The following is a 27,075-nucleotide window of genomic DNA, read 5'->3' as shown; positions in this document are numbered from 1 at the left end:
TCTCAGAGCTGTTCCTTACACAGCATCTCCCTTCTTCAACAGAAGCAAGACTGGAGGGTTGCTCCAGAGCTGTTGCCTAGCAGGGCTGCTGGCTGTCCAGTACTGGTGCCTCTCACTCCAGGTCCCCTCCTTGCTCTCTTCATTAATGCTCAGTGCATTTTTCCACCTTGGTGTTTCAGGATGAACGAGGAGCAGATAGCGACGGTCTGCCTGTCTGTCCTGAGAGCCCTGTCCTACCTGCACAACCAAGGCGTCATCCACCGTGACATCAAGAGCGACTCCATCCTTCTCACAAGCGACGGGCGGGTGAGCACCCAGCATTTCCCCTGCTGCCTCTCGCTGGCATGCAAGGGGAACAGGTTGGTGGGGGCTGTCAGGAAACAGCTGCATGTGTGGCTTGTCAAAGTGACCCTAATTTCAAGAGTCTGTCTTCAGCCCATAAGCAAATGTTACACGTTACTGCTGAAACACCCCCCTGGGAGAGCAGCTTGTACCAGAGGTGTGTGTAGGAGCCTGGTGACAGTACCCTTCCCATGCTTTCATTTACTTGGGTGGCTGCTGCTCTCAGGGAATCGGTCTTTGTGGTGTGAATGAGTGAGGAGGGAAGGAGAGAAAACGATGCACATGACCTGCTTAATCAGCAAAATAAAGTTTGCATGCAAAAAAAATACTAAAATACCTCATCACTGTTCAGTCCCAAAGAAATTCCTGTTTCCTTACAAGGAACAGGGTGGGTCTGAGCCGTGGTACTTGTGGGCACACAGCCATAAAACCTGAGGCACCAAAAACTTAGGGCACCCCAAGCCTTGTGTTAAAGGAAGTGAAATCACCGTAACATGGAAGACCCTAATTTCTGCACTAGTTTGTGTCTCACCTTGTGGCCACATTATAATAATTCAATTGAAAACTAAGGCAGTCATGGCCAGAGAGTCCTGTCGGCAGGGTTCGCAGGGTTGCTCTTGTGGAGCTACGCACGTGTCTAAGTCAAGGCTTAGGGAGTGGTTGGACTGAGCCCAGGAGCACCCAGGCGCTCTGGAAGCAAACCTAGATCTTCTGGTGCAGAAGGTAAAGCCTTCGGCTTCTCAGTCCCACTCCGATTCCCTAATCAAAGGCTCGCTTTTATAATTCACTTCCCATATCACCGAGAGAGGGATTTCCTGCAGCGGTCACAGGCTGCTCCCGTTAATCCTGGCGGGGAAGAAAATTCTACGTGTGTAGGAGTTTTTCGGTTGCAATTTTGATCCATGTTGCTGAAATAGCATCTGATCTGCTTTCAGGCTCTGCATACAGTGCCTCATTATACTCATTACTCCAGTACTTATTATCTGCATTGCAGATTTCTTCATGGCTGTGTTGTGTAATTATCTTTTTTTAGAAAATTGTCTTCTTTTATGTACTCGAATGAGCAATAGATATGCAAAACCTCTTGTACTCCTACAAAAGGAGATCGGGCTCTGCTTCCAAAATATGCATTATTTCTCCCATTCTTCATCCTGTAAACTGAAAAATACATTTAGCATGGAGAACTTGGCTATTATTGGCTTTGTTTCAGAAATACCAACAATCATTTGGCAATTCTGTCAAAAATAATACCCTTAGTTTTTTAAAAAGCAGGGTCTGTACCGAATCAGAAAGAAAACAAATAAGTGCTTATAATAAAATGCTGCTCTACACAATGCTGCAATTTATGAAACTTCCCACTTGACTTGTCCTGGAGCTTTGGGCTCCCATCGCATCCCCAGGTGCTGAGTACACAGTTGGATACACGGTTAATGGACCTTGGGCACTGGCCGTCTTCACACCGGGTGGTGTGTAGCTCAGGGCTCTGGGGCTATCTTCATGTGGAACAGCTTCCAAGAAAACCCCAGTGGTAGCTTCTAGGCCTCCAAATAAATAACTTGGAAAACAAACAAACACAGCAGGCAAGGCTCTGGGGCGATCTTACAGCAGCCTTCCCGTACCTAAAGGGGGCGGCAGCAAAGCTGGGGAGGGACGCTTTGTCAGGGGGTGTAGTGATAGGACAAGGGGTAATGGTTTAAACTAAAAGAGGGTAGGTTTAGATGAGATATTAGGAAGAAATTCTTCACTCAGAGGGTGGTGAGGCGCTGGCCCAGGCTGCCCAGAGGGGCTGTGGCTGCCCCATCCCTGGCAGTGCCCAAGGCCAGGCTGGATGGGGCTGGGGGCAGCCTGGGCTGCTGGGAGGGGGCCCTGCCCATGGTGGGGGGGTTGGAACTGGGTGGGCTTTGAGGTCCCTTCCAACCCAACCCCTTCTGTGATTCAGTCTTAAGAAACGAGCAGTTTCTGGAAGGCGATGATGCCACTGAAACTCAGCCCAGCTTATTTTGTCTAGGCTTGGAGGAGTTTTCACCTTGGTGTTGTACAACCACAGGGAGTGGGAAGGTCATAATTTTCCAGCATTTTTATTGGGGAAAAAAAAAAAATCTGCATATAAAGTACAAGCAGGCACATGATGCAGCAAGAGCTGCTCTCCGGAGTGCTCGTGTATCCCGTTATTTCTATTTCAGGTCACTGTCACAGCTACTCAAGGACAGTGCCGCCTTTAATTCCTGAGTTCCCAGCACTGGGTGCAGGTCCCCTCATCTCTTGCAGCCATTTTGGAAACGTCTCTTCTACCTATCCCTGCCTGCCCCAAATTAGCTCCCTTACTAAAGGGAGAAGGTTTCTAGTGATAGCCTGCAGTGTGAGGGCCTCATCTTGAAAAATCATTGGCTGGGCTATGGCTTTCTCTGAGCATTAAATTATGCTCTGTGTGGAAAAAGAAAAGGGGGTGAATGCCAGTTGTTTCAGATGTTTTTTGGCAAACTCATAGATGATAAACCCCATATAAATAAGAGGAGTGGTAAGTACCACTTGCAGTATGTACATTATTGAATATTAGTATCCATACGTGCGCTGCAAACATGGTGTTTATATATTTGCAATAATGGATTAATTATAAATACTGCTAGTTTGGAATGTTTTGCTTTCCGAGTTAATGTTTTTAAAATACTATAAGCCAGCTATCACCTCTGTAGCTTCTGCTGGCTGAGAGACAAGGAGCTATGACAGGTGATCTTAGTAACAAGCACCACTGCCGGCCTCTCCTACTTCTTTTCCTTCCTTTTTAATTAGCCGCATGTTCCCCAGGACGTGTTGTTGTCTACAACCACACTTCCAATAGTGTGCAGCCGCCCTGTCCCACACTAACACCGCAGCTCGTTCCCAGCCCCAGCAGCTCCAACTGGAGACAGGGGTCTCCTGGGGACACCGGTGCCCGGGGCGAACATGTGCCTTGTTAGTCAAGAGAGGATCTGTCTTTTTCTTTGCTTTCCAGATCAAATTGTCCGACTTTGGGTTCTGCGCCCAGGTGTCAAAGGAGGTGCCGAGGAGGAAATCTCTGGTCGGGACGCCGTACTGGATGGCACCGGAGGTGATCTCCCGTATGCCGTACGGCACCGAGGTGAGCGCAGCACTTGTGTTTGCCCCAGAGTATTAACACCATGCCATGTTTGAATGTGTTTTTCTGTGATGTGTGGGCAGAGAACAACTGGTTAGAGCACTGAACAGTGTCTTGCACTTCCACAGATAGAAGTGGAATAGGCCTGTCGGGGGGATCTGTGGCTCTGCAGGGCCGTAACCCACCCATTACGAAGCTCCCAGTCACAGCACACTTGCGCAGCCAGCCTGGGACAGTCAGCTCCTGGCCCTCCCTCCACAGAGACAGGGACTCCTCTGCTCCTCTGCTCTTCAGTTTCTACTTGATGCTGCCTGTAGGAACCGCTGCAGAGAGCAGCCCCACGCCTGCTCCCATGCTCTTTTCCCCTCTGCACACACAGGAGTGGAGAGGAGCTGTGCAGCCAAGGCCTGAGAGCTGTCGAGGCGCCTTCACCTCACGCAGACGGGCCTGGGCTGGCCTCGGCAGGGAGAGCTCCTCCCCTGTGAGCACCCTGCAGGCGCTGGCACTCACCTAGTGCACGTGGTGTTGTAGGAGACATTTCAGGGACAATAACAGCAGCTATTATTAGCCCATTAATAACACTGGAGGGATTATAAAGTGCCTGAACTTAAAGATACGTTAGGTTTCCCACTAGTAGGCAAAGCAAAAATAAAGTATTGAAGCCGAGGGAGAGTGTCGGCAAAGGAGTATATAAGTATGAACTGCCCTTGCATGTATTTGGGCTGGCAAATGACAGAAATTACAGTCATCAGCTGAGTGGGATTCTGGAGAAGTGTTGCGGTAGACCACAAAAAAAAAAAAAAAAAGTGTGAAGCTGAATCATTTTCCAAGGGGATTATATAATGTGCTAACTGCGACTGCTGGGAGTGGGCCTGGCCGTAGTAAATGCTTGCATCTGCCTTGGGGTAAGCAGGATTTCCTATAGTTGGTAGGATCCAGGGGAAATAGTGTCACTGACTGCACAGCAGCTGCTGTACATCGCTCCTCCACGCACTGCACACCTCTGTACCATGGTGGGGCCAACCCAGGGTAAGTACTCGGTGGGTGCAGCTGGAGCACTGCACCACGGGGTGAGGTCAGCCTCTGCAACAAGCCTGCCTTGGCCATGGTTCCAGTGCACATCACCTAAACCAGCTGCAGACCGTTTTTAACAGCCTTTCTAATTTATTTCTTTAATGCTAACACTCAGAAACAAAAATTGTTTTCAGCTGGTTAAAAAAAAAAGAAAGGTGATGGTTCACCAGACTGCTGGCTTACGATGGATGCAGACAGCATGTGTGCGCGTGTGCGTGCTGTGAAGTTTACATGCACCCCAGTGCTGAGCCTGTCACCCCCTCCCTGTGCTCCCAGTGGTGTTTCTGACCCACCCGTGTTGCAGGTGGACATCTGGTCCCTGGGCATCATGGTGATCGAGATGATAGACGGCGAGCCGCCCTATTTCAACGAGCCACCGCTGCAAGCCATGCGCCGAATCCGGGACAACTTACCGCCCCGGGTGAAGGACATGCACAAGGTCAGATGTTCCTCTGGTGAGGAGGGTCTTGCACATACAAATGCTGTACTAAAGTCAGAGCCACACATTGCCCTGCCCAAAGCATGTAGTGTGCGTTTGGGTGCCATCTGGAGCAGTGGGTGCTACATAAGACTGGCTGGGGGAGGTCAGGAGGTGTAAGCCAGCAGCACACCAGCCCTTCTGTGCCCACCCTTGGCTTTGCTTCAGCAGTGAGTGGTGGAGCAGGGGGTCTGGGCAGAGCTTCGCCATCCAGGCACTTCCCACGCTGCCTGAGGACCAGAGCAAGGCAGCACAGAAGGCCAGCTCTGCGTGGGCTGGTGCATCTGTGCCCACTGCCAAAGCTTTGGGCATCTCCCATTTGACTTGATGATCCTTGTGGGTCCCTTCCAACTCGGGATATTCTATGATTCTACGATCTGGGTAAAGTCAGACCCACGCCCTCAGCAGTAATACCAGGCGTGTTACTGCTTTTCACACGCCACATAGAAAGCTCTGTATTGTGTGCTGTTCTGCACCTCAGTGCTTTCAACATGAATGGCACGTAGAAGATGCACGGTCCTCCAGTTCAGTGCATCTTTGTCATAGGACAACTCACAGTGCCCTTTGTCTTCCCAAGAAAATAGCATGCAAAGACCCAGCGTAGGCTGGAACCGCTTCTCTTTGTCTGCCCCTAATGCCAGCACGCTGTTGCAGGTCTCCTCCGTCCTCCGGGGCTTCTTGGACTTGATGCTGGTGCGGGAGCCCTCGCAGAGAGCCACAGCACAGGAACTGTTGAGACACCCGTTCCTCAAACTGGCTGGGCCCCCTTCTTGCATCGTGCCCCTCATGAGGCAGCACAGACACCGCTGAACCTGGTGATGTTTTGGGAGGAGGCTGGTGCAGAGGCCAGGTAAGGGCCGTGCAGGATTCCCAGTGGTTGCATGGGAGCCACGGGAAAAGGCGAGCAAAACCTTGTGAAGGAAAACCCACCCTGTGGAAATAACGCGGTGCATGAAAAAAACAAGGGAGAGCTTCCTGGGGCTGCAAAGGACTCGGGGGCAATCCTAGCCACCACCTGCATAGCCATGCTCTGCCACAGACCATGGCTGCACTCTCATCTTGGCCATCCAGGCAGAAGGCGCCAAATGCAAACAAGGTGGAAAAGGTAATTAACAGTGGATAGCACAACCAGAGCGAAACACGAGACTTTCAGTGCAGAAGGAAAGGCTACGGCACTTCTATTTCAGAAGAACATTTTTCTGGCAAAAAAAGAAGCACTTTTTAATCTCAGTCATAGCAGCGTAATGTATTTTGAAATGAATTTGTAATTTTCTGTACAGTACTTTTGATAATTTGCAGTACTTTGTCATGTAACTGTTGTGCTAGTTGAAGTTATAAGTGTAACTTAGCAAGAATTTGAGAAGATAAAGTTTCCTACTTTTTTAACCCTTTTGAATACGGGAAAAAAAAAAAAGTCCTTTAGAAAGGAAGAAATTTTGGCAGATTTTCCATTGGGGTGATGAGAGCACTCATCCCACCGTCACAGCAGCCTGAAGAGCGACGGGAGCCGACGCTACCAATACTGTCAGAGCACTTGCGTTGGGTGCTTGCCCTCTCAGGGCTTCTGGTTACGTGGTTGCAGTCAGAGCTTCTGCTGCACACTGCAGGTCGTCAGGGCCTCCCTCCTCCCTCCATCGGTGGGAACTAACGCATCAGCTGTACCTTTGCTCAAGGGTCATCTAAAAACATGGCGCTCCCTTCACTTTACGCTGCTGCAATGTCAGTTTTGTTACTGCAAAAATACCCGTTAGTTATGTCATGCTCTGGAAGTTGACAAAGGTGTTCTCCAGATTGGGAAGAGACCTTTGTAATACGTTACGAGATGTTTGCCATATAGAAGAAGTTGTGCTGCTGTCTAGACCTTTTTGAATGTTGATACAACAGTTGACTACTGCGGTACATTTTTGTGTTACTTGTTGGATGAATTTGCATGTTAACTGTAGGCCTAAATAGATTTGCCTTTAAAATTTTTAGAAGTGCTTCATAATTATTTCAATGATAAATTAAATTTATTTATTAATTAGTTCTTTTTAATTATGTATAGTATGAAAGCCATGTTTTTCCAATTTTTTTTTACTGACCTCATTTTATGATACCGTTAAGAAACACAAAGCCAGTTTTGTGAAGACACAGTTATCTTATTTCTTATTACAGAAATTTCATAGTGAATATATTAATTGTTATTTATTGTAGCAAATTATAACCAAACATCTAAACCTGGCAGGAGCTGTTTCTTAAAGATCTTCCTCCCAGACAAAAGATTTGCCAATAGTAAAGAAGCTCTTTTCGTAGTGTCCTTTAAAAAGTGACATGTGAAGGGAGAGTAAATTTAAAAAAAACAAGAACAAAAACAAAACAAAACAAAAAACAGAGAAGGGGAGAGAAACATGAACTTGAACATTGAATAAATGTTCTTATGTGTGTGCATCTCACCCCCCACTGCATTCTCTTCTTAACCCTGTTTGCACATTTCAAGACCCTTCTAATGAAAACGTGTTTAGCTGAGCCTCTGCCCTGCCACAAACATGCTCTGCCGGTACAGACCTGTGGAAACCCAGCAGAGAGCATGAGGGCTCCTACTGAGTTTTAAAGTGTTTGCATTTTGTAGTCTTGACAACTCAGGAAAAAAGGCTGCACCAGTAAAGGCAATGGCATACAAGTGAAACTGTAATACTAGACACAAAACTAAACTTTTTTAACCATCTTTGAATAAAAACGGGGTTGGTGGGTTTTTCTCTTTAATAATTAGCACATTTTAGACTGTACAAGTGGAGAATTTTCTGCAACTTTCTTATCATTAGATACTTCAAACAGTGTTCATCAAGTTTACTGAAAGTTTTGTCAGTTTCAAAGGTTTTTTTTTTCTTTTTTTTTGTGAACACCAGCTACTGGTGAGACAAATGCACATGCAAGTTAAATAAATGAATAAATAATTTTGTTTTCAGTGTGGTTGTTCTCCGTACCGTGTTTCTGTTTTCTAAATTGTGTTCCAACACATAACATTTGGCCAAGACAATAACAAGAAAAAAGAGATTCCTTGTATATACATACACACAATATATATGTTTATATATATATATATATATAAAATAATTATAATATAAAATAAAAATACATAAAATATATGTATCTTATTTAACTTACGTATCTTAGCAAACAAGGAACAGCAAGTTGGACGAGGCATAATGTTTGAAAAAGAGCCTCCACATGACTGAAAGAAAAAATTCATCTTTAAATTGCCTCAGGGAGGAAAGTGCAAAGGCTTAGGGTGTGCAGTGCAACAGGGTGCAGAAAAAACATGCGGCCTATGATCTAAATACCCTAAATAAATTATTTTTTAAAAAAAGAGGAAAAATAATGACAATAAATAATGATGCAAATGCATCTCAGCAGCCTTTGCAAAAATCCCTGACCTGGGAGAAGTGATTAGCACACCCACACTGCTTTGTATATGAAGTACTCCAGAAAGACCATACCAATCAAAACATTTCTACCTTCCTTTCCCTGTCCCCTAAAACAATCCTTTCCTTTTCCCTTACATGGCCTTAATTTTTGGCTCATAATCATTCAGCGCACTTACTTACCTATTAAAAGCATTACTCGGGCTCCTCAGTAGCAGCATCAGTCAGCTAATGAATATCTGTGCTCTTATTTGCTCTCTTTAAGTCTTACAAATGAGACTTAGTATTAGGCCATATGCTTTTGGTTAATGACATCAGTAAATGTCTCAAAATACAACATTCTTTTTAAAAAAAAAAAAAAAAACTTTACTTTGGACATTTCACCCGCAGTCCCTCCAATAAAGCCAGAGCCAGTCAAACAAGCCGGGCATAATCATGTCCATTTACCTTGGGCTCCTGTTGTCACTAATAAATGATGGTTTTTTCTTCAGTTCACCAGTTCTTAAACAGTTTGCAAATACTTACATAAATGCAATAGCAGAGGCCAGGGCATTTATTGGCAATGTAACTCCCTTCCTCAGCAATACATCAGAAAATTATAATTAAAGTTCTATTCATAAGTCCTTTGCAAGTCATTAACAGCTGTTTTAGTAAGTGCTTAATTATTACAGGTCCTCATAGAGCTTAGTAGCTTGATAAGTTTCTTGTATTTACTCAACGTTGTACCAGTGTGTTCATAAACATCCATAAAGCAAAGTGTGTTCGAGCCTGCAGCTAGCTCATGATCACAGAATCACAGAATCATTAGGCTTGGAAAAGCCCTCTAAGATCATCTAATCCAACCATCACCCTACTACCAATGGCACCCACTAAACCATGTCCCTAAGCACCAAGTCCATAAGCCATTTATGAATAAAAGCTAAATATGAAATTAAATGTAAAATATGTATATATAAATGAAACCACAAAGTGCTGCCATCCTCCAGATATTGCTGTAGTCTGATGGGCAGAAGGAGAAGTTGGACAGCTTTTTTAACCCCTCATAATTAATGTTTCAAAAATGTAAGTTTGGTGAGCTTGAGTTGATGGAAAATTCAAAATCAGCAATTAACTATTAGCAAAAATACGGTTTGAGTTGAAAGATTCAAAGGGTTTTTCTTCCAGCATTTTAAGTGTGGGTGTTTTTTTTTCATGTAAACCTTCAAACTATCTTCCCTGTTAAATCGTAAGTCTACCTACCTGGCATCACATGCTCCAAAATGCCAACAGCTCTGGCTGAGCACAAGACAAGTCTCCACCCCCACATTGTTTTTTTGCCTTACCAGCCAAATCTCTGCACGTATGGCTGCTGCTACTGACACACGGGTGCAGAACAGCGCAGACAGGTAGACCATTGCTCTTTCACTTCAGTGCAGGGCCAGTTCCTCAATGTAATTTAATTCTGCTTTAATTTTACTGTTGCTGCGTAGCTGAAAAACAAACCCTAAACGCACACGTTTGCTCTAAGTATGTATAGGCACAGATAACAGCTTCAACTCCGAAAACGCTGTTTTCTTGGCTTATTACCCTGTTTTAAGCTGAAGGGGGACAGGCTGTATGAATCCCTACTTGGCTCAAATTACTTCAAGAAGAACAAAGTATTTTCCATACCCTCGATTAAGACAAGGACTGGGCTAACTCTTGCTGCAGTAACACCAAAGCCAAGGGAAGTCAAAGGTTTCAGCAGAAACTGGATGGCACCCGAGTGAAAATGGCCATGCCCACAACAGACAAAAAAGACACGACTGAGAGATTAGAATAATATTAGAAACTGCCAACAAATCACAGAATGCCAAGCCAACACGGAGTATTTTCACCAAACCGTCTGCATCAAAAATTCTGCTAGGATTAAATGCTACACTTAAAAGCAACCCTTCAGACCCTTATTGTTACACCAGCCCCGCCAGATATCACGGTTAACAAAAGGCGTTACATCATTTCAAAATAAGAAGGCAAATCAAGTACTATATATGTGCATGTTTTAATTCATTTTAAAAATGGTCTACATTTAAGGATAAATTTAAAGGGTTTCCTTATATTTTTTGTGTTACATTAGATTATACCTGAATAATCTGCATAGTAACTTGAACATTTCTGTTTTCTTTTTTGTTTGTTTCATTGTGAAAATATCAGTTGCAGGTAGCAATGTAACATCTCAACAACAATCACAAAACGTGCAGGATGCCCAGCCAGAAGCATTTCTCAGTTGACTTGCAGTAGCATGGCACTTTATAATTTGTATATCAATACTTTTTTTTTTTTTTTTTTTTTTTTTAATTAAGTTTAACTCAGATGTGGCTCAGGAAGCAAAAACAAACTTTCTTCACTCCACCTCAAGCATGGGGTCAGTTCCTCAGCTGGCTGCAATCTGCTCTGCTGGAGTTACTCCAGCTTATTCCAGCTTGAGGGCCTGGTCTGAACTTTTTTCCAAAACACACCTGTACCTCTTTCATGCTTTCCTTAACGTGAGTGCAAATACCAGGAATGTGGTTTGTGTCCTTTCTCAGAGGACGGACCTTAATGAAGTCTGTGCAATGGCCCTGAACCCCCAGCCATGCTTGCTGGAGGCACACCAACACAGAGGCTGAACACGCGCCAAGAGCAGTGCATCAGGGAGGTAAGAGTCCCTTCAGGAACAAAAAAAAACAGAAAGAAGAAAAAAGAAAAAAAAAACTGTTCATTTTGCCCCCCGTGTTAGACTTTGACATGTGAAGTATTTCTGTTTCCAGGTGATCGTCCTGGCTGATTAAGAAGGTATTCAGAGCACCTAGTGCCACAGACAGACTCCTAGTGTCAGATGTGCCCTCATCTTATGGAGAAAGCCGTGTGCCTGCACTGACTGCAATAAAGCGTGATCTTAACTCATGTGTCTCCATGAAATACCAAAATACCTTTGGTTAGGTGTTGTGAATACCATCTTGTTCCCCCTATAATCTTTCGTCTCCCATAGAAAAAAGTGCTTTTGCTTTATCTACCTGATAAATATTCGGGCTGCTCGGTCCTGTCACCTATCCCATGTGTTTGTACTGAGATCTGTCACGAGGAATTTGCACTTGGTTGGCCGTGAGCTTGTGGTGGATATGGTAAACGCAGAGGGTTATCACGATAACCAACCCCAGTACCAGGCCCAAAATCAGAGGCAGGGTTTCTTCTAACTGCTCCCTCTGGTCCACTGGGCACTTGTGTTCTGGGTGGAAAAAAAAAAAAAAAAAAGAGAGAGAGAAAAGGAGATGGAGAAACAAGTGAGACACAGCAAATATTAACACCTGCTGCTGCACCAAACCAACATCCCTGGAGAAACTGTCCTGGACAAACCAAGAGAGACAGCAACAGTTGTCACCGTGCTGGGGAGAAAATCAATTGCTTTGGAGGAGACTCAAATCACAGTCACTGTGCAGGGCTTGGAGGGAGGGTGAACATCTTCCATCAAGCCAGCCGATATGGTGGAAAAATAGACTTTCAGGCCCATAAGTTAGTCTTCAGTCCTCTGTGCCACACCAATAGCACTAACACTGAGAACAAGGCAGTGAAAGAACAAGCCTCCTGACCGTGGCTGAAGAGATGCTCTGTTTATTTAAAGACTATAAATATGATATCATGAAACAGCAATATCAGTAAGTATTTAATCAGAGCAACCCTCATCGTTAAAAGGGCTTTTCCCCTCTATTTGCAGGCTGACAGAGATCCAACAGGAATTTCCCCTTCCCTACGAGCTGCCCAAGGGCAGCGTGCCAGCTCTGGCAAAGCGCGCCTGTGTTTGTGGGCAAACAACATCCCAGCACCCCCTCTTGTTTGTCAAATATAGCAAAGGATGAGCAGAAGCACTGAGAGCATCCCCAGTGGCTTTCTCTCTGGCCTGTGAATCCTTACCATAGTCCAATAATCTGTCAGAAAATAACCACAGCTGCAATGGGAAAACATTTCTCTATTTAGCTTGCAAATACGTGGCCACCAAAGATAGGAAATGCACTACCCTGGTAATTCCTGTTCAGCTGCCTTACACTGCCACAGTCTTACAGGTGATAGACAAGATCTCAATTTACTTTTTTTTTTTTTTCTCCACAGAAACCTTGCTTATCCATGTTGATGGACAGGCAAACCAAAAAGAAAAATGGCAACGCGGAAAAATAAACCTATGGGTACAGAAGGTAGAGTGCTCTGGCCCCTGGACTGTCTTCTTCACAGTGCCAGAATCCTACTGAAAACAAGGAAAAGAGCAGTAATTTTCATTAAAAAAAAATAAATAAATAAAAAATAACGTTAGACAAGCACATACAAAGGGCACCACTACTTCCTCCCATCGCTAAAGACCATCCAGATGGGTTTCCCAGGCAGCTGATTGCAGAACACAGAGACCTGGAATTGCTGTGAAAGCAAACGCACTGCAAATCTAGCAGAACGTGAAAAAAAAAGGCAGGAAAAACCCCTGCGCCCAGGCAGGAGGTGACAGCAGGGACGTATCCGTATCGCCAGCGCTCCCTGCACTGCTGGGAGCTGTGCCGCCCCCCTCCCAGCAGCAGGCTGGCAGTCATGTGTTAGGAAACGTTTCCAGCCGCAAATGAAGTGAAACAAAAAAGCCGAAGTGAAACGTAGTCTAACAAAGAAATGTCCTTTTCAGTTCCAGTTGCTCACTGTTTCACCAGAGGAGTGATTAATCACCAGGTCTGTTACAGGCGATTCAGCAGTTGCTGCAATGCAGGGGTTTTGTTTGTTTGTATTAACAAGAAAGACGAACAAAAAAAAAGCTACCCTGATTATTATTTAGCTCCCCAAATCAGATTTCCAGAGCTTTACGGAATTCTTCCCAGTTTAGGATGCTAAGGACCGGAGTTGCAGCGGAGAGGCAGATGCGCAGCACAGGCTGCTGTGCCTGGTCCTGGCTGCGGGAAAAGCCGCGTGGGGCAGCGCTGCGGGGCCAGGGGTGCCCCAGCACCCCGACCTCTGACTGCGTCTGGGCACAAAGCAGCAGCTTTGAAAGCAGCTTAGCTTAAATCCTATGGAGTATTGAAACAAGCCTGGTGTAAAGCCAGCTGAGGACATTCACCTGTGCTCAAACAGGGCAGGGTTGCCCATGCACGTTTACTTAAACATGAACAATGCAGCACTTTTAGGGGAATGGGGTGCATGCGAGGGTCTGTAGCCAGAGAAGGCAAAGCTGAAAGCACCAGTGCTGTGATGCAAAGGACTAACCCAACTCTAAAGCGCCTGCTTGCAGTATTTGAATTCCCATCTTTTGCCAAGTAAACAGACTGCAGAGCAATAGATTACACAGAAGACGTGGCCGAAACTCCAGCATCCACGGAAAACCACAGCTGTATTTAAGCGTCTGAGTCACAACTCAAAAAGGTGTCAATTCTTGCAAGCAACCACAGTACAGAGCTCTTTATCCTGACACTTTTTAAATAGGATTAAAATAAAAAAAAATAGCCCATAGGAAAAAAAAAAAAATCAAAGCTAAGGTAGCAGTCTCCAGCAGCACACCCCAAACCGTGCAGCCGGACACTGCTGTGTTCCCTGACCAGAAAGTGCTCTGCCCCAGCAGCGAAGGCAGCCATGAGCAGCAGCTGCCTCTGACCTTATAACATCCTCCTCCTCGCCCAGCGCAGCCCTGTGCTTCTTTCAGCTGGTCACCAACAACCCCGCTCTGCAGGGAGCGCTGGGGGAGCGGGGTTGGGGCCGTGGGGGACCTGGCGGGGAGGTGCCTGCGAGCGCTCAGCACAAACCCATCTGTCGGGGAGCTCAGGCACTCTAGATGCTGCTGGCTCAGGGAAAAAGGTTTGTATTTTAACACTGTATGAACGTTACATTCACTTTACAGCAAACAAAAATATTTGCACATTTTTGGCAATATCCTTTAGGATCCACATAGCGTTGCTCATCCCAAGAATTTAAAGTATTGTAGGCACTGAGGTCCACAGCACCGTGGGCAGGTAGGTAGCGGGCATTATTCCTGCTCTATCAGGGAAGGAAAATGGAAAGGGGGAGTGGGAAGAGAGGGGGGGTTTACATGAAGTCTAAGACAGAGCCCCACTCAGACATCCAACCCGCTCGACCATGGGCAGGCTGCTCAATGCACAGCAAATGAAACACGGTCACGCTGGAAACGGACACAGATATGACAAACCGATGGCTTCTGCAGGAAAACAGCCCTCTCCAGCAAACTTTCCCAGAGATTTTGCTTCAGGTCACAGAGATCTCAGCATCTGCCCCAACTGCTGGGCCCTACCCTGGGCTCCGTGGAGCGCAAAGGGTCCCTGGTGACTTTTCTCTGCATGAGCAGTTGGGGCCAGGCGGGCAGTTTGACTGCACCCCAAGCCCTGCGGGGTCAGGCTGAGCCACCCCACAGCATGACCCCGCTTCAGAGACGGCGGGCGGATGACAAAGGAGGCGTTCAGGTGCGCTCCCTTTGTGCTGTGCCTCCTCTGGCACTGCGAGGCACCAAGCCGCACGTACCGCCACGGTTTCTATGGTGAGTGCTCGTCCAATTTCAGTACTAGGCTACGAAACCACCCAACAGGCCCATTTTCTTGTTTCAGCAGAACAAATAGTAGCAAGGAAGAAAAGGAAACAAAAAAAAAAAAAAGAGAGAGAACAAAAAAAAAAGAGAAAAGCGACAGTGGTTTCCTGCAGTCACGACTGCAAGCCTGAGAACTGGTGCAAGGGCTGTTAAATGGATGGAAAAACAGCCCAGGAGCATCTGGCATGACAGGATGGATTTTTGAGATGGGTTTTTAGAAGAGACTGGTTTAGAAAAGAAAAAAGAAAAAAGAAAAAAAGGTTGGCTGCTTTTTAAACGTGGCCACACACCTTGAAGAGAGGAACTGCTTGGTGCTGAGAGCCCCTGAGAAAACGCGGCCCCTGTTTGGGGTGGTTCAGAGGGAGGTGAGAACTCCTGGGATCCCAGCCCCTAATTCTCTCCTTTTGCATCCCCATGTATTCTGTAATTCTGTAATTCTGTAATAGATCAAAAGAACCGGCAATTGTTGTGGGTTCTTTCTCCAATTTAAATATTCTCCTCTTACCCTCTTGATTTGTCTGTCTTTTCGCTGGTCTTTTAGCTGATAAATGTACACATTTTCCATTAAGAAAAAAAAAAAATCCCAAATTCTGAATAATTCCTGCTGCTTTTGTATTGAAAAAGGAAAATAAATACGCATATTTATATGCCTGTGTGCCAGTTGGTTGTCTTCAAGAAAAGATATTCTAACACTTGGATTTAAGCATTTAGAAAACAAAAGCAGTCTAATCACTCCCCCCAGGTTCTTTAATCTCTTCCAGGTAGGACAGTGTCAGGTCTAATGACGAAACCTTTCCCCACCATTACTTTGTGGCAAAAGAGCCTGACCCTCCTGTGTCTCAGTGATTCCTCTGCTCTAGCAGGTCTCTTTCTCTATTCTAAAATATTTTAAAATGTTCTGTAGCTTGTTCATAATTAATAGGAATTTTACCTAATGGGAAATTAATGAACCAAAAAGGAGAAGGCTAATTACTGTAATTTAAGATTGGCAGTGATTCTCAGACCCCACAAAGGATCATGTTTTGCCATGCATGTGCCGAGCACACGCCGGTCTGCAGGGCTGGTGGGGACGTGCCACTGGGAGAAGCAGCAGAGCCCGTGTTTGAAGCTTTGCTGCTTTAAATGACTGCTCTCAGGCACTTCTAGCCATCGTCTCCAGGTGGGTGCTCTTTACTATTTAACTTCCAGCAGAATTAAATAACAAGAAGTAATTTAGTAACAAGAGCAACAGCAACAAACCAGAAAGCTTGACAAAGACAGAAATCATGCTCTCCTCAGAAGGAGGAATTGCCCCCCTGCATTCAAAGATTGCTAAACCAACCAGGGTTTCTTTGTGTCCTTGGTCCAAAAAAAAAATATATAATAATAATAATTAAAAAAAAAAAAAACTCCAACAAAGAAAAACAAGTAATTTATAGCCTGATACCAAAGCAGGGTATCATGAAAAAAGGATGCAGTCCCTGTTGGCAATGAACCCTGAGTTGTTTCAAGTGGGAGCTATCAGACCTCACAAGTCTGGTAGCACACAGACACAGCAGCTAAGCACGAGTCCAGACTTGTATATTTTAAAAGTCCTCCAAGGCTCCCCGAATGCAGGGAGCCTGGAGCCCCAGGAAGAGGGAGAAGATGAAGATTTGCCACCCAAAATGAGAGGAGGCTATGAAGTTTTGTCTTTTTCTCCCTGCAACCCATGCAAAATGTGATATTACTTCTATGAAAAACAGATTTATTTGTGCCCACAAGAAAACCTACTCCATACAACACCGGCCTCGCCATGAGTAATTCAGCTGTGCAGAGCTCTGCCAGAGCCAGCATACACAATAGCAAGTATTTACTACATCAGCGAGAGGAATGTGAGTCATGAGTGTAAGTGCTCGGCTCTGTAGTCAGTGATGGGTTTTTATTGTGTTCTAAAATATTTCCTACATGCAAAATAATAAAGCCCCATGTTTTTAATGCTGGTCTTGAAAATAACACCACCACCTTCTAGCTGATTATTAAAAGATCTGGCTATTATATATTTTATTTGCAACTTATTATAATAATGGAGTTAACTACTTTGCTAAAGCAGCGGTATGAAGAGGGGACTAGTGGCAAAGCCCTAACTGAGGTGAATGTGCTTACACTCCCTCATTCGACCTGATGGAAAAGGCAGGTGGCAGTGGGGCAGGAGGAGCTCATGCCTTCCTCAGGACAAAGGAAAGCAGAACCTGCAGGAATTTGCCCCCTGGTGATATTACTGACTTCAGTGAGATCCTGTGATTTGAACAGCATCTGTTAACTCACTTTTTTCTTTTACCCTTGATTAACATTTAAGAAACACGAGAGGAGGGACAGCGTCCCCCGTGTTTGGCATATGAGGTGCCCCACACACCCAGCTGCCCCGGACAAGGCTTCCAGTCATTTTCTTTCCACCTTTGGCTTCCTCTGTGGTTCCAGCTCACATTTACAGACTTGACTGAGAAAGGCTGTTTTCCTCCCCTGGGCAGCTTCAGCGTAATGCCGATGACAGCAGCACCCCAGGACTTCAGACACTGCCAGGGTTTCAGTCATCCCCTCTCCGCACCCAGCAGCAGACCCACAGTCTGGCTACAGGGACATCCCTACCCCATCACAACCCCTAAGGGTAAACCACAAGGCAGGCAGCTCATCCTGTCAAGGACTAAAACTTCACAGCCTTCTGCTGCTGAGCCACTGCCTTCATCTTGTTCCTGCCACCCTCCTCCTCCCCTTGCCGTGGGCAGCTCCCCATGCAGATGTCCCCAACTACCAACCTCCCCAAAACATCTTGCCTAAATCAAGAACATCCATGTAGAGAGGAGCACCTAATGGTCGCTTGATGAAGTCTGTTTTACACTTCTTTCACCCTTGCGAAGAGCATTAATTGAGCCGAAGCGAGCAATGTGCATCACAAGTATTTCCTTCCACTACAGCACCAATCCTTCCTCAACATGCAGTGGCCCTAAAAAGCCCCTGGAGCTGCCCCAAAAGCACCTTTGGTGATGCTGAGGAGATGCTCCTACCTGCAGGGCTCTCTGGAGACCAGGCAGCACCATTGCTTGCTGGCAACCCAGCCAGAGAAGGCCTTACAGAAGCCAACCTACATGCAATGACAGCACGCATTGTGACCAAATAACAGCTGGGCTAAGCTCATAAAGGCTTTGGAAACCATGGAGACAGGGAAGGGATCGGAAGGACTTCAGGGAGCATTCAAAACTCACTGGAGGGAGGAGATGGTGCTGTGATAAAGGTGGGACCCAAATTCCTTGAGCAAATGACGTCCCCAAAGGCTGCGGCAGTGGTAGCATGTTAGGGATGCAGAACATGCCTTCGCCCGGTGCCTTACCTTCACTGAAGACAAAATCTGCAGTGATGTCGAAGGGCTGGATGCGGACTTCAGACAGCAAAAGCTGCACAGACTTCTGGTGGTCGCTGGAGATAAGGGAGATGGTCTGCTGTGCCTGGCACTCGTAGGATTTCCCAGCTGGGGTGACCAGGGCAGAGAGCCGGTGCGAGTTGGCTGTGTGCTTCCCAGCTGGCCAAGGGGCAGAAACAGCCAAGGTCAAGCCCTGTCTCAGGGGGACTGATGTGACTTTCCTAACCAAACAAATTGGACATGGGGTATGCAGCACAGTGGCTACACGCTGCAGTGCTCTCAAAGCAGCAGTTTCTCCTGGGGTGCCATCGTGCTCTCTGTGTGACACCCCCGCATAGCCAGGACAGCACCCGCAGTGGGGTCACCTGCCCACAACTGGGGAAGGATGGCTGCAGCGCGCGGTCCTGCCGGCACAAAGGGGAAAGCTGGCTCTGCTGCTTCCACCTACGCTCCTGACACAGGACTCGAAGCCCATAAAGCCAGAGGAATGGTGTCTATTGTTGTCTGTGCAGCCTCAGACTGCGCTCATGCTCCCTATGTTTGGGAAAGAGCAATTCTTTCGGCTGTGCTTTGGCCCTGAATTGAGGTGGAAGGAGCACTGTGATTTGGGGATCTTACCGCAGAGCAAAATAGGCCTCAACACCCTTCTCAAAAACAAAACACGGTCATTTCACCCAAGTATAGATTGTAAAAAAAAATATTTTCTCGTTATATCAAGTTGTTTCATAAATGAAGGCAGAAGGCAGCTCAGCAAGGTGGAATGAGGGATGCCTTCCACCCTTGGCTCATCTGCAGCCCTTTGTTCCCCTCTGGCAGCACAGAAAGGCAATCAGCGTTTTGCGATTGCAGAGGGTGATGAGGCAGAGCCACCACCACGTTTTGGGGACACAAACTGTAGGGGTGGAAAAACAGCTCCATATCCAGCGAGCCCTATGCCATAAGCTGGTGAGGCACCATTCACTGGAGTTTGAAAATCTCGCTGACAAAAAAAATTGCAAATGGCAGTATTTTAAATTTCAATGCAAGGCGACTCATTTCTGACCAAAAACAAGGTAAGAAAATGGAAGCCAAAAGAAAGGAAACCCAGTGAGAAACGGAGCTGTTGGGTGTGGAGGCGCGTATGGATACTGATGTCTGTCTCATCGTTCCCACAGGGGCCCACTGCTTTTCCACCTATTCAGCCATGGTCAGGACTGAGGAAATAATTAACTTTAGATGCCATTAAGGTGCTGTCCTGCGGGACAGGAGCCAGACGCGCCCAGGGCAGACAGAGCCCGTCCCGCTGCCTCCCGGGTCCCCCGGCGGGGCTGGGGCAGCGCAGCACCGGGCAGAGCTTGGGCGCTCCCCCCCGCGGCAGCTGCGGTCACTAAGAACACGAATAAAGAATAAAAAAGGGAGGAAAAAAATTAAAATGAACATAGGGTTTAAAAACGGCACCCGGTCCCGGTCTGTCGGGCGGGTGTGGGATTGGGGTTTTCCCCGTTAAATTGCGTTTGGCTGCCCCGCCGCTGGGCATCCCCCGAGGACGCGCTTTAAAATCGCGACTCCGGGAATCCCCCCGGGGCTGTGCTTTCAAATCGCGACCGGGGCTCTTACGGCTGACGGCGTCCTTGAAGTAGGTGCGCTCGGAGGTGTCGTAGGCGAACTGGATCCTGCCGAGCCTCCAGAAAGCCTCCTGGCCCCGGGACGTGTTGTGCCCCTCCTGCGGGGGGGACACGGCGGCGGTCAGGAGCCGGCAGGACGGCCGCGCATCCCGGCCCCCGGTCCCAGCCCCGTACCTTCAGGAAGAAGAGTTTGAGGGTGTACGCTTGCTCCAGCCACGAGATCTCCAGCTCCGACTCGTTGGTGCCGCACTTGCCCTTCATCTCGGCGCCCCGCGACAGCGGGATGTCGGCTTGCTCCGTGATCAGCTACGAGCGGGGAGCGGGGCTGAGCGGGGGCGAGCCCGGCCGGCCGCCCTACAACCCGCTCAGCCGCCCTACAACCCGCTCAGCCGCCCCACAGCCCGGCCGGCGTGGGCAAAGCGCGCCCCTCCAGCCCCCCGGCCCCACTCACATCCACGTAGTTGCTGGCCCACACGTCGTAAGGGACGAGGAACTTGGCGGCGAATTCCGCCATCAGGCACGTCGTCCTGTTTTCCCGCACGACGAAAATGTCCTTTTCGGGGTTAGGGGAGAGCCCGGACAGGTTTTCAACTTCTTGCTCGGCAGCCAGGCGAGCCGCGGCGTCTGCAGGCAGAGGGGTGCTGAGCGGCGGCGGCACCCCTCGGCACCCCCCAGCCCGGCCCCGGGACTAAGGCCACCTAGTCGCGACGGGGCGCCCCATGTCGCGACAGAGCGGGCAGTAGCGACGGGGCAGCCCGCGGCGGGTGAAGCAGCCCCGGGGCTCGAGCAGCGCCGGGTCTGTCTCGTTGCCGGCCACATCGCGACAGGGTTCCGTGTCGCGACAGCGAGGTCCCGGGGGGGTGTCGCGACCCACGGCCGCGGTACTCACGCAAGATGAAGAGCAGCCCCGGGAGGCGCCCCCCGGCCATCCTCCCTGCTCGGCCCGGCGGCTGCTGCTGCTCCGGGAGGGTCCGCTCCGGAGGGATGGAGAAAAGAAGGGGAAAAAAAAAAAAAGGAGAAAATACTACAAATTATTTTTGAAAAAGCTGAAACACCTCCTCTCGCAGGAGCTGCACAGGCTGCAAAAGCACTCCGCTGCGGAGTGCCGGGGAGGAGGGACGGGGAAGAGTGTGTGGGTGTGTGGGGAGGAGGAGGAGGAGGAGGAGGAGCAGCAGGGGAGATGCCGCGGAGCTGCTGGAGGCGCCCCCGCCGAGGGACGGGGCGCACACGGGGAGGAGGGCTGGGAGCCCCGGGGGATCCCCCGGCAGGGCAGGGGGACCCCAGCCCTGCCCGGGCGAGCCCCCGGCGCTAAGCGGGAGGAAGGCTCGCCTCGACGCTCGGAATTTCGGTCGAAAGCAAGCGGCTGCTTTGCGCGTTCATTTGGGGAGACGCGGGCAGCTGCTTTGGGGCCGCAAGGCAAGAAGCAGAGCCGGCAGCCTGCTGTAGGCTCCCTCTCCACCCTAGAGCAGCCGGCTCTCCTGGCGTTTTTCGCCTTTCCCCGTCGCTCGCCTATGCGACTGTAAAATTTTGGGGGTTTTCTGCCTCTCCCTGAGAGCTTTTGGGGCCCTTCAACACCAGGTAGGAAGAGAAGAGCATGTCCAAATATTTGCAGCCCCGAGGAGAAAGAAGAGTCCCAAGAGCAGCTCAGTTGTAGCAGGGAATTGGAGCCTAAGGATATTTTTTTTCCGTGAAATGCCGAAGGGACAGCAGCTATTTGGAGCTCATGGCCTTACAAGGATTCACTAATAATTCAATTTTCTAATTCAGGAAAAGGAGTTTGGGGGAAACAGTCCAGAGCTTTGCCAAGCAAGGTACTACAAGGGGAGTTTTGATTGCAGGCTGCTGCTTCTGGGAAGTTGCCCTTTCCCTGCCAGGGCACACCTGCAGAGAATGGTTGTCTTGCTGGGAAATAGCTCTTCAAAAATAAAAGTTACTGAAGGAACACATTGATTTCTTCTGTTTGTTCATTTGCTTTCAGTTTTGTAACTGTTCTGTCAAATTCCTTTCCTGCTCACTGTATGTAGTAAATACTACATTCTGGCCTTTTCCCCTCCATCTCCTTTCAGAATAAGGAATCATTCCTGCCCCTCAAAATAGAGCCAGATCTGTGTCAGTAGTGATACAAGACTAACCCATGGATAACAGTCGCAATGGACTATTTAAAGCAAAAAGCCATTACCTCCTATGTGAGCCCCTCTGACTGCACCAGACTATTTCCCCAGTGAGTTCAGGCCTTTCACTGAAGATTGCAGTGCTTTACTAGTCCCTGTTTCATCCTCTAGCCCCCTACTTATTTCCAAGTATTCCTTGGGTTTCTAGGTAGCTTCTAAGCCTCCAAATAAATATATAATGCTGAGCAGCTGCCCCTGTACCCAGCCTGCGTGGGAGGGAAGCACAGGGAGCAGCGGAGTGAGAGCAGCTGTGCCAGGGACAGGAGGCTGACTGCAGCCCCAAGCCCCACGGCGCAGAACCGCATTCTCCCTGCTCCTGCCAGCTGCACAGAACAAAATCCTGCAGCTTCAGCATCGCCCTTATTTCTAGCCTGCTGAGCAGGGTTTATGCTGCTTTCCATGGTGAAAAGGGAAAGGGTTAAAGTGTCCTCACACCAAGAAAGCCCCAAAACATTAAGTGAGCAGAGCTCTAACCTGACGGAGCCAGTGCAGCATCAGCTGAACTGAATGGCTGTGACCAGGCCTGATTTGTGCTAATGGACCACCTGGAGCCAGCCCAGCCTCTGCAACCTGCTCTTACCCGCAGGTGGGGAGAGAGCCCGTGCATCTCTGAAGGCTGAGCCTCCTGCCGCTACCTCCCAACTACCAGCCAGCAGTTGCTCTTACCAGCCTCCTCGCAGGCGCAGGGAGTGCACAGCACGGTGACAGGGGGCTGCAGCACTGCTGCTGGTGTGTTCCTGCGAGCTGGGATTTCTGGCCGAGCAGCTCCGGGATGTGTCTGCCTGCCACTGGCAGCCAGTGGGCAAGAGCACATGGAGCCTGCAAGGAATTCAGCCCCCCAGCTGTATCTCGTATCTCTGGCAGTGCACTTTGCACTCAAGCGGGATGGGTTAAACAGACCTCAGCTGGACACAGGTGAGCTAATGATCAACCCACGAGTCAGTGGAAGTGAAAGAACAAGTGGCTGCCTGTGCAACCAGGGTGTCACAACCCTCCCCATCACAGCTGCACTGAATTTATCTGGAGAAATTAAGTGAGGGAGAATCTACTGCTTCCCTGGATAAATTTCAGTGAAGTGGAATCCATCACCCCAGTGGAGAGTGACATTTTAAACTGCTTCGGCTCAGTATCAATGTTCAAATTGATTAGCCTATTTTATCTCAATAGAAATTCTTACCTCGTTTCATTAGCAGCCAAATTTCAAATAATTTTTGAATCAAATACTACTTAAACAGTATTTCAAAATACTTAGCTGACAAAATTCATCACTTAATTTCAAATTACTGTCTGCATTTTATGCTAAATTGTCAGTGGATGAAATACGCAGCAGTTCTGGGAGCAGAGCCTGGACACAGAGGCTACCCAGCTCTGTGGTTTCACAGCAGCACGTTTTCTCTCGGACTCGATCAATGTCTCACTCCTGGCTGAGCAGTGAGCACAGACTCACAAGGAGGCTGTGGACAGGTTGTTTTTCCCCTCCAAAACTAGCTAATCCCCTGATGTGTATGATATTTGTCAGAGAATTATGACAGGGAGATTTGATTTTCCTCAGAGAGGGAAGTGAACTGAACCCAGGTCCTCCATTTGCAGTTAGTTCTTTAACAGCTAGAACAGTGATTTTCAGCTAGGCTGTAACTGAGCCTTAGAAGACTAGTAACGTTCAGGCTAGTAATGTTCAGTTGTTCACCATCCACTTCCCTCCATACCCGGTCTGTCATTTTCTTCTCACTGTCTAGAAACCACAGTAGTAGGCATCAGTATTAAATTCCAGCTCAACAGCACTGTCTCCAGTAGGTGTATTTTAGAAGATACTTTTATTACGAAAATAAAATAAAATTCACCACCTTTTTCAAGCTGCCAGATCCTTTCCAGCATGCTCTAAAAACACTGCTGCTCGCAGCTCCCTCCAGCACTTGGGAAGAGGACCAGCCAAGCTCAGAGAGCAGGGACAGCTGCTCCCAGTGCGTGTGCACACAACCTGTCTTTAAAATATTACAGAGCATAAGGAGCTGGAGGTGCCTCCACAGGTTAAGTGCATCAGAATGGGAATTCTGAATTGGCATCACAAGTTTGTTTAAATCCTGCCTTAAACACCTAACTACTTCACTGACCTCTGTCTCAGCTGTGTTCTCTGCTATACTGTACTCGGGTTCTTGGATTCTCAACGTAGTGCTGCTACACTGCACTCAGGCTGTTCTGTAGTACTGCAAAGACCAACGCTGCACAGTTCTTCAACCACTTGAAAGAAATAAGACTCGTTTGAATAAATAAGCTATGATATAAATATATTTACACTATACACATTCTTACAGGAAATACATCTTATTAAAAAATCATAGGCAATAACAACACCACCCTACAATCCACTATGGTCACTACACGTTTTGAATTTTAAGTTTTTTATTAGAGAAGTTGAAAGTTTCATCTCAGGACCAACAATAACATAATTATCTCTTTTCATTTATTTTGTTTATAGGAATATGTAGAAGTCATTTGTACAGGCATATACAACAAAGTAATCGGTGCTTAGTACATTGAAATCAGGAATCTGATTTGTTCTAAACTACCATTTTTCCATGCAGTCATCTTTGAATTGGCAGCATGGACAAATTCCAAGCGGAATGCTTACATGCATTGTTTTGCAATATAACTACAGCAAGCTTTGGAAACATGCAAATTAACACATTAGCAAATTGTTTTTGTATCTAATGGACATAAAAAGGTTATTCCTGATATGAAATTCTGAAAATCTGCATAAATACTTTTGTGTAAAATTAAATTAGTTATGTACTTTTCTTTTACTTGAAGTATCAAGAATGCCCACGTAATTAATATACACACATATATAGAGAGACCTTGTTATGCTAAAAGTCTGTAATTAATCAAACAATATTCTGTGCCATACATTTATTCAGTATTTACTGGCTAAAAGAATGACTGTGGTCATATAGTAGGCATTACAGTCTTATTAGCATTTGTATCACATGCAAACATACTCTTAGCATTTCTGTTTACTAGTTTTATCATGTGGCAACATCTATGTGAATTTTTCTACAATGTTGTGATTCTGAAGTGTATAAATACTTTTTACATTTTCACAGTTACAAACTTTTTGCCAAAAGCCATTTAAACAATCTTTAAGTTACAATGAACTGTAATATCTGGGATCTGCAGCGACAGGATCAAAATGCAGTTTCTGTACAAGCAACATATGATGTAAACTTTTCTTAAAGTGCCTAATACATAATCCCTTAGAGCACTGAGCAAGTTTGGCACAAATACACTGTATTTCCCTCATGCTAACCATTGCAGTAACTTTCACAGGATATCGGCTTTTTTTCAGACATGATGGAGTTGATATGGCACTTGTGAATTACATCATTGGACTGCAGAAACATCCTGTGAAGTTACTGTTACAGTTGATGAATTTGACGGATGACTTTGTACATATTGTACTTTCAACCGTATACAATATTCAGCTGTTTACTGTCTGCTGCCTGAAAAATATTTTGAAATATAAATTAAAAATTGCCCCAATTCTACTCCTTACTAACTTGATTGGGATTATTATTATAGTGACCTAGCTAAAAATCCAGTTCAGTGGGCTCAATGACAGCAGGTGCTGAGCAGCTGACATGTTACTTGTTGTGGTTTGGCAGCATGAGCTTTCTACACAATACATCACACATGAGAACACAAATAGTAGGTAACATGACTTGACTATGGATTTGTTGCCATTTGAGATAATGTTAAAAATATCTGTTGTATTTCAAGGCTCTGATTGTGTAATTGATACAAGCAGTCTGCCTGTGGAGATACAGAAAGGAATTACGGACTGGATTTAGAAACTGTCTTCATCTTCTGATTAGTGTTTTCCTGAACCAAGGAAATTCTTATTATGGAAACCCAACAAAGGAAATTCAGTGCTCAGTGTTAAAAAGAAACAATGCAAACCTTAAGACTTGGTGGTCCATAGCTACATTTTCTATATATCAAAAAAAAAGGGGTGGGGGGAGACTAGGAAAAAGCCCACTTTTCAACCTCAGCAATAGTATTTTGAATTTTGCTCTCATTTTAAGGATGCTGTGTTCTCCAACTTCAATTTACATGTTGAGGCTTTAGACCACTGTTGCTGGCCTGCGATCCATCTCTGCTTCCAGCTTCACCATCTGCTGCATCTCCTTTGCCTGCAATCCAAAATAACCACATGAAGCACTGCATCAGACCTCGTGTTCAGAATGATGCACATTTTATATGATAGCATCTGGGTAAAATACAGGCAAAACACACTGAAGATACGTGTAATAACATTATGTCTCTCCCCCCTCCCACCATGTCATTATGTTTTCAAAATCAGCTGTAATTCTCGTGTCTACAAATTCTAGGAAAATATTTTTGATTTTATTCCAAGATTCATTGGTTGAATTTCTGAAGAAACACACAGTAAAATGCAAAAGCACCAATTTTAGGGAAGAAAACTATTCAGATGCTGATTCTACTGTTTCTCCTGATAAGAAATGTCTTTGGGAATGTATGGTCAATCACTGCTGTGAGAGTACTGCAATATACTTTTTAGTTCCTGAAATGTTCAGAGTTAATTTATGATCTGGACCGATTTCTTTCCGTAAAGACAATGATGAAAATCTGTAACATCTTTCTCGCTGTATGTTATATAGTTTGTCTTTTTTTGTTGTTGTTAAATAATCTTTATCTGGCCTTGAGATCTGTCTTGTCTTTTATTATTACAGATGTGAACTATTTCACCTCGAGATTAGACTACTGCTACATGTCCTCCATAGGATTACACACATTGAATCCACCTGAAACTGCATCCAATTGCATTGTGCAGAATACAGCACCGAATTTATGCCAGATCTTGCAATATATCTCTGTATGCCTCAGGCTTTGCAAGAAGGGTTAAAGCACTGTATAAAAATGTTATCTGGCCTGGGAATCCT

The 27,075-nt window shown here is 46.6% G+C and overlaps 3 protein-coding genes across 19 annotated transcripts in view; 1 reads left to right on the top strand and 2 right to left on the bottom strand.

The window, feature by feature from the left end:
• PAK5 (p21 (RAC1) activated kinase 5) overlaps positions 1-7,953 on the top strand; it is an 82,296-nt gene extending 74,343 nt beyond the window's left edge. For all 5 annotated transcript variants that reach the window (XM_084513542.1, XM_084513544.1, XM_084513543.1 and 2 more), the window contains 4 exons: positions 180-306; positions 3,335-3,460; positions 4,836-4,970; positions 5,664-7,953. In XM_084513542.1, coding sequence (XP_084369668.1) covers positions 180-306; positions 3,335-3,460; positions 4,836-4,970; positions 5,664-5,819 — 544 coding nt within the window. In that variant the 3' untranslated portion in view covers positions 5,820-7,953. The remainder of the gene's footprint in view (positions 1-179; positions 307-3,334; positions 3,461-4,835; positions 4,971-5,663) is intronic.
• A 2,244-nt stretch (positions 7,954-10,197) lies between these two features.
• LAMP5 (lysosomal associated membrane protein family member 5) lies at positions 10,198-22,143 on the bottom strand. Of its 3 annotated transcripts, none has more exons than XM_084515907.1 (7): positions 22,126-22,143; positions 20,836-20,920; positions 20,398-20,570; positions 20,121-20,252; positions 19,939-20,044; positions 18,313-18,501; positions 10,198-11,636 (listed from the first exon to the last, which is right to left on the bottom strand). In XM_084515907.1, the coding sequence occupies exons 2-7, from the start codon at positions 20,873-20,875 to the stop codon at positions 11,458-11,460; spliced, it is 819 nt and encodes a 272-aa protein (XP_084372033.1). In that variant the 5' UTR covers positions 20,876-20,920; positions 22,126-22,143; the 3' UTR covers positions 10,198-11,457. The 3 variants fall into 3 exon arrangements, with proteins under 3 accessions (XP_084372033.1, XP_084372034.1, XP_084372032.1); XM_084515908.1 differs by lacking the exon at positions 22,126-22,143 and having other exon boundaries at positions 10,198-11,076; positions 11,425-11,636; positions 20,836-21,064; XM_084515906.1 differs by lacking the exon at positions 22,126-22,143 and having other exon boundaries at positions 20,836-21,065.
• Positions 22,144-24,499: 2,356 nt separating this feature from the next.
• PLCB4 (phospholipase C beta 4) overlaps positions 24,500-27,075 on the bottom strand; it is a 233,445-nt gene continuing 230,869 nt past the window's right edge. For all 11 annotated transcript variants that reach the window (XM_084513193.1, XM_084513192.1, XM_084513194.1 and 8 more), the window contains one exon: positions 24,500-26,304. In XM_084513193.1, the coding sequence (XP_084369319.1) occupies positions 26,216-26,304 (89 nt within the window). In that variant the 3' untranslated portion in view covers positions 24,500-26,215. The remainder of the gene's footprint in view (positions 26,305-27,075) is intronic.

Source organism: Aythya ferina (genome assembly GCF_964211825.1).
Source record: "Aythya ferina genome assembly, chromosome: 3".
Classification (NCBI taxonomy): Eukaryota; Metazoa; Chordata; class Aves; order Anseriformes; family Anatidae; genus Aythya; species Aythya ferina.
The sequence above is the reverse complement of the archived record's forward strand: the minus strand, read 5'-3'. Positions and strand labels throughout refer to the sequence as shown.

Bases quoted from the DNA above. Each gene is read 5' to 3' on its own strand.
- LAMP5 (XM_084515907.1), bottom strand. From the start codon at position 20,875: ATGGCCGGGGGGCGCCTCCCGGGGCTGCTCTTCATCTTGC. The intron at 20,571-20,835 runs GTGAGTACCGCG...CTCTGCCTGCAG, and splicing joins GGGGCTGCTCTTCATCTTGC to ACGCCGCGGCTCGCCTGGCT. The intron at 18,502-19,938 runs GTAAGAGCCCCG...CCCCTTGGCCAG, and splicing joins CTTCAAGGACGCCGTCAGCC to CTGGGAAGCACACAGCCAAC.